General features: G+C 36.6%; 1 protein-coding gene across 1 annotated transcript; it reads left to right on the forward strand.

The window, feature by feature from the left end:
• The first annotated feature begins 463 nt into the window (after positions 1-463).
• Positions 464-1486, forward strand: LOC111600525. The gene is made up of 3 exons (XM_023316658.1): positions 464-711; positions 777-1126; positions 1376-1486. The coding sequence occupies exons 1-3, from the start codon at positions 559-561 to the stop codon at positions 1431-1433; spliced, it is 561 nt and encodes a 186-aa protein (XP_023172426.1). The 5' UTR covers positions 464-558; the 3' UTR covers positions 1434-1486.
• The last annotated feature ends 9264 nt before the right edge of the window (positions 1487-10750 follow it).

The following is a 10750-nucleotide window of genomic DNA, read 5'->3' on the forward strand; positions in this document are numbered from 1 at the left end:
GAAATTCTTTAAATTTTGAGTTAATTTCCTTTAAGTAAAGCAGAAGTTATTAAAGGCATCGTTTGGCCAATTTGACAAAGCACGTTACAAGGCGTACGCATATTTCCTATACATGTTCACACATACATTCAAATGCGTATGTTATTTTCTATTCGAAGAATCGAAATTGCTGTTGAATTGTGCTTGAATTATTAGCTCCAACTAAAGTTAATATTTGAAACATCGTTTTTTATATTGGTGTCGTAATGCGGATACAAATTTTGGAAAATATTAAAAAGCGCAGATAGGAATAGAATCAGGGTATCTTCTAGTAGGGAATCCCAATTAGAGCTTTCTTAATTGTTCCTATATATGCCCACAAAGCTGGTAATTCCTTAAGCTGTTTGGAGTGTTTGATTTATTTAAATTTATAACTGGAAATCAAATTAAAATTTATCTTTGTCATAATTGTCAAATTCTTGAACTTCTAACTTGATACATATTCATGTCTACAAACATAAATAAAAAATTGTTTTGCGGAGCAAATATATTTTTAATTATCTAACTCTAACTATTAAAATGCCGCCCAAAAAAGGAAAGAAGTCTAAAAAGATTAAGCAAGGGGAAAAGAAATCTGAATTAATATTTGATGAGGGCACAGATGAGACTGATGTTCTAGAACTTAATTTGTATACAGACATTAATGATAATTTTTTTAATGAGGCCAGTCGGGTGAGCATTAAAATTTGAGGTATTTAATGAGTATATTAAATGCATATGTATTTTGCTAAATGAAGATTGTGCAATTTTTAATGGAAGCAGAGCGGTTTTTTGAAGCTTCCCGTATTAAGCGTTATGCTGATATAATATTTAATTTGCACCGACGCTATGTGGATGAAGTAAATGACAATGAAGTTTTGCGCCCACAAATCAAATCTACAGAAGAGAAGCTGCGTCTGGCGCTTGATTTAACAGCAACTTCTGAAGAGGCTTTGCAAAAGCTAAAGGATACATTAGGCGATGCTTGGAAAGAATCGGACGCATCGGCTCTACGGGAACAACTTGTGCAAGAGAAACTTCAAGAAGTTTTAATTAAATGTGAGGGTATAGGAGATCGCGACGCTGGAAAAACCGATGATGCAGCAGAGTAAGTTATTTAAAGATGGTAAATATTTACAGTTTTAAATATATGCATTACATATTTTCAATTATCAATTACTTTTTCTTAGTTACGTCCAAAAAGATATATAAAATGATTTTCTTTATTGACATAAGGCTATATTTTTTATTTACATAGCTTTTATTTACGATCTACCACAACTTTATTACTACATACATTTTCATAAAACCATTATTCCCAAAATTTAATTTTTACTGTTACTGTTATTATTTATAGAATAACTATATACGATATGGATACAATTTATGTATTGATGCGCGATATTCTAGAATAAGGTAAATCAGAAAACAGGATGTTAGTTATTATTAGACGTATATGAACTTGTGAAGGGGGAAACACGATTTAAAAATTATTTTAACTCATGGAAAGTGAATTTAATATCAATTAAAACAACACGCTTCAAACAATCAAATTTATAAAAAGTAAATATTTTTGAAAGGACCACTCTAATATAAAAACTTGGACCACGTTTCCATGAATGCATATCACCATTAGAAGATAATAATAATGTAGATTTGAAATTGTGTCCTATACGCCTTTCTACAGAAATTGTGAGACTTCGGTTCCAAAACTGGAAAATATAGCAAAACCACTTATTTAGGTTTTTATCTGCCGTGGATTCTTATAACAATGCTTACTACCAGCGCAAGTGCAAAATGATTTTAAATTTGGCAATTTCATGCGATCTAAAATTTAAACAAAAACCTTGGCTTTATTTTTAATCGAAATAAAAGCTGCTAAAGTATTACATGTTATGCCAAATGAAAGCCTAACTTTAATAACTTACGAGTAGTTGCAAATCATTATATATGGAAATAAACGAGGGATTTTTGATCAATTGAAAACTTCAATAAAAAGAATAAGGATGATATGACGGTGAAACGCGAGGTGGTGTGATAAAAGTATATGTTGGAGCGTCGTTAGTATTTTCCATGGCTTTAATAGCGCAGCGAGTTTCGATGCGCAGGCTTCTCGATTCAAAGTTGAACTGCTCGCCTTTTCGTTTCTCTGCCTCGCACCGAACCACACTCGACGACAGCGTTGTAGCGCTGTCGTCGCGCTATAACGGGACTTCTTAAAGCGACAAAATGCAAAGGACCAATCAGGGCGCAATTAGCGGCTGATGCAATATTTTTTAGTATGATGAAATTAGGAATTCTGGTAATAACCAGAATTCTCATACAAAGCAATACACACACAGGAATTCTGGTAATAACAATCAAATACAGTGCGTACATACAGTACGCTCCGACACGGCCATCCTGACCTTGACACGTCCTCGTGTAATATGCCAAACATTAACTTTAAAAATGTCTTTGTAATAGATTTCAAACTTAATTCATCGTCTCTTTTAGACGGATATCCAACCAATAATCATCGTTTCTCTTAAACGGATAACCATTAACAATCGTCTCTCTTAGACGGGTATCCAACTGATAAAATATTCAGTTCAACATTTCTTCATACAAACTTTTAACATTTATTCTTAATTAAAACATTTGAAAACATATTTCTTTCAATTCAATTCAATAACTTCACCTATGCAAGTTACAAAAATAAAACATGATGCTTGTTTTATTACATAATATTTTGCCAAATTGTCGATTTTACATTTTCTTTAACTAAATTTCCAAATTTCATTCAAAAAGAAACAATCATCGTCTCACTTGGACGGATAACCTTCGTCTCACTTGGACGGCTCACCATCGTCTCACTTGGACGGTTCACCCTCTGCTTCTATCAGACCATTTGACGAGCCTGGATCTTCATCCTCAATGTCCAATGTTTCCCTCTGGAAATTTTCTTGTGTCCTCGTGACAGTATTTATATAATCGTTTACTTGATAACGACTTTAACATGTATGTCACCGTCTAGGACTTTAACTACCAAAAATGGACCCTTGAATTTTGGGTCTAGTTTTGTCTGGTGTCTCTCCTCGTTCTTGAGAAGGACATAGTCACCAACACTGTGTCTTACAACGGCGGCCTTGGACTTATCAAATCGATTTTTGTTGTAAAAGGCTAAAGATTTCATACTGCTACTTGCTCGAGCCCGTGTGGAGTCTAAGTCTACTTCCAATTCTGTGTCCAATGGAGGAACTAATCCAAGAGGTCGACCTTCTTTCCCTATTAACATTTCTAAGGGACTAGCCTCAGTTGCCCGATTTGTTGTGCAGTTTAAAGCTAGCTGCACCTCGCCGAGAGCATCTTGCCAGGGCCTTTGGCTTAATTCGACTGCAGTTAATAGGTTCTTGAGCGTGCTCATAACGCGCTCAACTTGTCCATTAGCACGACTTGCCCCAGTCGCGATTAAATGAAGTTTTATGGTTTTTGAACAGCAAAATTCTGCAAACTGCCCGCTAGAAAAACATCTACCCTGATCAGCTATAATGCGTGTTGGTGCACCAAACAAGGAAGTTGAAGACTTTATGGCCCTGATACAACTCTCCGTATCTATTTTGAGAGTGTGGTACAGGTGTACGAATTTTGTGAAGCTGTCAATTTGAACAATGATATATTCCTTTAAATCACTTTTACCACTTAATTTGCCAGTAATGTCCATATGGACGGTGTGCCAAGGGATGCTAACCCTTGGTATAGGATGTAATTCTGCTTGAACTTTGCCGGAATGTGACTTTGCTGTCCTGCAGGTCATACAATTGTCAACAAATTTACGGACATATTTGTTCATTTTCTCAAACCAGTAAAATTGGTAAACTTTGTCAAGTGTTTTTTGCCAACCAAGGTGCATGATTGACTCATGTACCTGGTTAACTACTGACCATCTGAAATTTCGGGGCACAACTGGCAAGCATCGTGTCTTACCATTTTTTTGGATTTTACGAAACAACATCCCTTTTCTCAAATCATATGTTTTAGTTACTTCGTCTAGTAGGTCATTTGAATTCAGTTTACTGACAAGGGCAGCAATATCCGGGTCCAATTGCTGTTCGGCAAACTACCAATTATTTGAGATTTCTGCTATGTTTATTCGCTTCTCGGGAATTTTTTCCAAAATTAATTGTTTCTGAGTGACTGGGTTTCTAGATAAGAAGTCGACATGTGCCATACGTTTTCCTTCTCTGTACTGTATGTCAAACTTGAAAGATTGTAAATAAGACCACCAGCGATGAACTCTAGGAGTTAAGTCTATTTTGGTTCGCGATGCCTTTAACGAGTTACAATCTGTATAAACCACAAATTCTCTGCCAAGCAAGTAGTGACGGAAATGTTTAACGGATGCAAATACTGCCAGAGTTTCAAGCTCATACGAGTGGTACCTAGACTCGGCTGGCGAAGTTGTTTTACTAAAATATTCTACAACGTGAAGCTTATTGTTAATTCGATGTAAAAGCATGGCACCAAATCCGATTGAGCTAGCGTCGGTGTGTAGTTCTATAGGGTATTGCGGGTCGAATATTACCAGAACTGGTTCGTTTGTAAGAATAGTCACAATTTTCTTGCGAATGCTTTCCAACTCAGTAGTCCACGCAAAACTTTCCCTTCCTGATGTTAGGGAATACAACGGCTTTATGACTTGAGAGAATCCGGGTACGAATTTGCGAAAATAGGATGCAAGACCAATAAACTGCCGTACACCAAAAACCGTCTGTGGCGGTGGCAACAATGTTAACGCAACAATCTTTCGCGAGTTTGGTCGAATTTCCCCTGCTCTTACCTCATATCCCAGATATTGAACGACTGTTTTTAAGAAACTACATTTGTTAACATTAAAAATGAATCCAGCATCTGTGAGAATGTCTAGTACTATTTTCAACCTTTCCAATCCTAATTCGACTGTGGGTGACACGATCATGATATCATCCATGTAAACAATCACGTATGAATAGGCCAAGTCACCCAAGGCACGCATGACTGCCCGTTGGAAAACGGATGGCGCATTTTTGAGTCCGAACGGCATAGTCAGGAACTCATATTGACCGTCCGGGGTCACAAATGCAGTGTATTCTATGGAATCAGGGTGGATAGGAATTTGGTGGAAACCACTCGCCATATCAAGACACGTGAAGTAATTTGCGCCACGCAGCCTAGCGATCTGGTCGCTAATGAGCGGCAAAGGGTACCTGTCTGCGATTGTGTTAGAGTTTAACTCTCTGTAGTCGACACAAAGTCGGTCTGTACCATTTTTCTTCTTGACAAGCAGCATAGGACTGGCAAAAGGGGAGCAGCTGGGTCGGATGATGTTGCATTTAAGTAACTCACTTAACTTTTCTCGGACAATGTCTCTTTCTTCAGGGCTAAGTCTATAGGGCCGGCGTTGTACAGTTTTGGTTGGATCAATCAAGCGAATTTTCATTTCCCCTGTCGTGACTCGTGTAGATGGTGCCCCTTTTACAAGTGCAGTGGAGTAATTCTCAAGCATTTTTATTAGTTTGTCTTTATCAGCCTCGCGCAATTCGGTATCGAGATTTGTAAGGTCAACTGGTTCCCTATCTATTGAGCAAATTTTTACGGCTTTGGCTTTTACTACGTTAAACTTGTTTTGTGATATAGTGACATTAAATCCTTGTTTAAGAATTTCGCGGCCAATAACAATGTCGCTTTTCAAATGATTATCTTGCACTACATGGAACAATATTTGAAGTGCGTTCTCATTTATGGTGACTTGGCTTAATATTTGTAAGGTGCTATATATGCCAGTATCGCCTATACCTTTTAGCATGATAACGCTGTTAAAACGCTTACCAGCTAGCTTACTACATATTTTCTCTTTAATGAGTGAACACTCTGCGCCAGAATCAAAAGAAATTGGGTAAGTCTCACCGAGCTGCATCATCACTCCAGTTGGCTCTAGTACAAAGCACTGGTTCACAGTTTTCCGTTGGAATGCTCCCTGTGTACTTGTTGATTCCTTTTTCGGACATTGATTTGCGAAGTGTCCAGGCTGGCCGCACTTGAAGCAAGTAACAGTTGGCTTGTCTCGCTGAGATGTCGCGTCCCCCTTTTGTCGCATTTTGGCTCTGCACTCAGCAATTTTATGTCCTGGTTTGCCACAGAAATGGCACACTATTGTCAATATTCTCCTCTTCTTGGCGTCAGGTCCAGGTCCGGAGTCGTCATCACGGTCAGCATTACGATGTTTTTTTTTAAAGGAGAATGCGCCTAGTTCGGACTGCAAGTCACTTCTAGTTTGAACTTTTGACGTGAACACAATCCGTTCCAAGCGGTTATCCACATTGGCTAAATGCGCGAGCACAATTGAAACAGCAATTTCTTCGATGTTTTTGTTTTTCCAATTGGAAGTTAAAGTGGTCACCAAGCGGATAGCAAAAACCGCAAGACATTCGCCGTTAGTTGGGCGACTGTTTAGTAGATTTAGAAACATTGCCGACGACGTTTCACTATTTTCGTAGCGGCGGAGGAATAATTCCTTAAATTCAATCCACTTAATGCCGGGATATGCAATTTGAGTTAGCCACTGTGAGGCACTGCCCACCATAGCTTCGCTTAGTGCCATGATGAGTCTGCTTCCTTCTAGGGGCTGTTCCGTTAATATAATGTCAGCTGTGATGGACCACTTTGAGGCATCTGCACCTGCAGTGTCAGAGAAAAATTTTGGCAAAGTGACGCCACGAGTCTGCTGTTGCTCCCGTGTTGACGCTTGCATGGTTCTTGCAAGCTCCAGCAGATTCTGGTTCTGCATTTGTAAAATTATGCGCCACTGATCCTCTGAGAATGCAGGAGGTGGTGCTGATCCCACTTCTGATGTTGGAGCGTCGTTAGTATTTTCCATGGCTTTAATAGCGCAGCGAGTTTCGATGCGCAGGCTTCTCGATTCAAAGTTGAACTGCTCGCCTTTTCGTTTCTCTGCCTCGCACCGAACCACACTCGACGACAGCGTTGTAGCGCTGTCGTCGCGCTATAACGGGACTTCTTAAAGCGACAAAATGCAAAGGACCAATCAGGGCGCAATTAGCGGCTGATGCAATATTTTTTAGTATGATGAAATTAGGAATTCTGGTAATAACCAGAATTCTCATACAAAGCAATACACACACAGGAATTCTGGTAATAACCAGAATTCTCATACAAAGCAATACACACACAGCGCGTACGTGCAACACGCAGGAACAATCAAATACAGTGCGTACATACAGTACGCTCCGACATATATTTTAATTTTTGTTTTTTTTTTTTTTTTTTAATATTTAAATAAGCTATCTAAATAAGCGAGGCAGCTAGCTCAGTAATATTTTTATTTGCATGTCCGTCCACCTGCTTGTAAATATGACCGAGTTATCTTGAAATCTGTATGAGGATAAGAATCGAATGAAAGTCTGTAAAATATACGCGTAGAGTAATATTAACGTTTCAATGTATTCGACTAAAATTATTACTGCAATTTAGATTATAATTTATATCTCATAATTTTTGGGAACTACAGTCTATTATTTTGCACTTGGTTTAATATATATTTTATTATTGCCTTTATTATATTTGCTTCATCCGCGTTTCCTATTTTTTAAAGTCATTTGTGAATTTTTGATTCACCATTTTTTTTTGAATTGCTACTCCTTCAAGGGCTACATATAACTTTTCGTCATTCTGAGGTTATAACTATCAAACTGTACAAGATAAATTTTCCCTAATTTACCACGCACCTAGTAGACGTGGATTTACAAAATTTAGGTCCATCCTTAGAACGATTATACAGTAACGTAGCTTCTAAACTGTTTCGTACCATTTTCTGAAAATTTGATTAAGAATGTCCTAACTTTTGTATATTTGTAAACAGAACTCAACAGGAGGTGCAGTTTCTTACTCTCAGCAGTATTGTACAGTGAAACTATTTTTTCTGATATGGTTCATTTTTGTCTCGGTTGCACTGTTGTGCCATATATGCGATTGGAGTAACTGTCAGCTTAGCTTTCAAATTATAACAAAACCAAAATTGTAATTTGATTTCCCATTTTCATGGCATGGGTAGGGTTATACCCCATCGAGGCATGACATCGGATTCACGCATAGACGAAATTTTCTTCGGTACCATTATGATTGGCAAGCTTTTTTATACGCGTATTGACGGTTCGATGTAACCGTTGGCCAGCAGTTTATACATTTTCATCTCGAGTATCTTGGGATCCACTGACATGCTGATAGCTGCCACTGATAGCGTCTCATCAGCTGTCCGTTTATCTACGGATTTCTTGATATAATTTAAATACTGACTCAGAAAATGTTGCAAGTATGCACTATATTTATCACGTTTTTAAAAACATTCACCATGCCGATTTTTAAGTTAGTTGGTTAGGTTCAACTTTCTAACTTAAGTCTACGTGATTATCATCCAATCGGTTGCGGCTCAGCTGAAATTACCAAAATTCAGTGGAAACTTTAATAAAGAGAAAATCTTTTACTCAGTATTATTGCTTAACTGCTTTGCAGATTTCGTACCGTCGGTACACTTATTCTGTAATATCCAAGGACCAAGATTCTTAAGTCTTTCAATGAATCGTAGCTTACAACAGCGTTTGCGATGATTGCGAAGTTGAGAAACTAATTGCACACATACACATAATACTAGTGACATCATCATTTTTCAAACTAATCAGCATTCTTTCATACATTTTCAGCTTCATTCATAGAAAAGCGAAAATCATGTCTCATTAGTCCTACAGCATCTGAATTAAGTTTCTCCATCTTAGTAGTAATGGTTGATTATTGAATATGCGTTGAGAAAGTTCGTAATGGGAGTAAGTCGTTAAAAGGGTTGGTTAGTCAATGCGTTTTATTTACAGTAAAATGATCACATCAAATAATGGATATCGTCAGTTTACTTGGTTTAATTTTATTAAATTGATGTATTTCAGAACTAGTAAGTGTTTCTCATGGATATTTATTGAAGATGCGCAAATCGGTGTGACATTTATATTAATACTAGAGGCAACATTAAAAAAAGTAGATAAAGCAATGGATTCAAATTATTTTATATTGAATTTATTACCCAATTCATCAAATATATGATTTATTGTACGAATACGGAAATTTTAAGTAGTATTTTGGGCCCAAAACGTATTAGGTAGAACAAAATCACATCTTTAATAAGTAATTTCACGGGGAGTTAATGAAAGAATAACTAATAATAATAATTGAAAAAGAATAGGGGTTGGAGTGTCAATAATAGCATGACACCGAATTACGGCCAAGTGATGATGATACAATGGTTGGAGCTTTTAAGTGAATAGACGATGTGAGTGCTGAACGAGTTAGCTGTAGCGTTGTTGAACATCCTATGGAGAAATTGAGAAGTTTCAAATTTGTGCATAGGCTCTTATTTGTGTAAAATTAATTTGATTATTAGTGTACCTCTTTTATCTTGCTTCCACACTTCAATTGATTTTGTCTCAATAACAATGGCTGAATTTATGCTGTTTTTGCTTGGGTTAGATTTTCATATTTCTTTTCTTTTTAATGTAATAGTCTACTGCGCTGATTTCATCATTGATGCAAATATTTTATGAACTAATAGAATCAAAGAAGAAAATATTAAAAATATTGTTGGTAATTAGCGCAGAAATTACATAATTTGTGAATACAATTTTACGAAAATAGCAGAAACTAAGCTTCTTAGAATATTTACATGTACAGGTGCAACTCTCGTGACGAAAATACAAACCGATGATTTGTTGAATCGAGAAAAAAATGTTAAATACCGACGTCATCAACGAATTGGGTATCCATATGCTGGTCTCCATTCGATCACAATGTCACATCTGATTAGAACAAATATTGGTCATGTATTCGTTAAATTAAGAATAATTGCTATCTCAAACATTAGAGAATTTCGCAGTATAATCAAATCAGCTAAATATGGTCAGTAATATTATTAAAATAATTGGGCCGTGTAAGAAATAAAGAAAAAAAAGAAAATCGGGAAAGTTATCTGAAACTAAGAATTTTTTTAACGGAAGAGAGTTATTACTATTATTAAAAAAACATATAAAGCATAAAGTGAGATATGCAAAGTATGATCCGATATGCTCAAAGACAAGTTTAATGGGCGAGGCTTGAACCCGAGAATTTTTAAAGTTGGATATTAATAATAAATCGCCATCAACATGTAATTCACATACATCAACATGAGTTGATGTTATAAGCAATAGTGATAGGAGGAAAATAATTACTAAAGAGTATAACTGCTCCAACAGGGAAGCTCAAGAGAACGTCAATCAAATCCTAACGGGGTACATTTTCCGCAAAATTACCGTATCAGAAAACAGTGATCCTTAATTGTAAGGTTTGTACAAAAGCACAGCCAAACATCGATGTAACACGTTGACATCTTCTCAACAGACGGGAAGTTCTTCCTCACTTGTGTAGACAACTTTGCTATAATTCAACATCCAATTGTACAATTCGACCGTTCTGAGAACTGTAGCGATTCCGTCGACAGTTTCGATTAAGAGATTGTTTGAGTGGTATATACGCAAATATGTAGATACGTAAATACGTAGATACGTAAATACGTAATACGTAAATACATAATACGTAAATACGTAAATACGTAAATACGTAAATAGTTAAATAGTTAAGTAGTGAAATAGATAAATAGTTAAATAGTTGAATAGTT

Source organism: Drosophila hydei, unplaced genomic scaffold, assembly GCF_003285905.1.
Source record: "Drosophila hydei strain 15085-1641.00,03,60 unplaced genomic scaffold, DhydRS2 tig00000553-arrow-arrow-pilon, whole genome shotgun sequence".
Taxonomy (NCBI): domain Eukaryota; kingdom Metazoa; phylum Arthropoda; class Insecta; order Diptera; family Drosophilidae; genus Drosophila; species Drosophila hydei.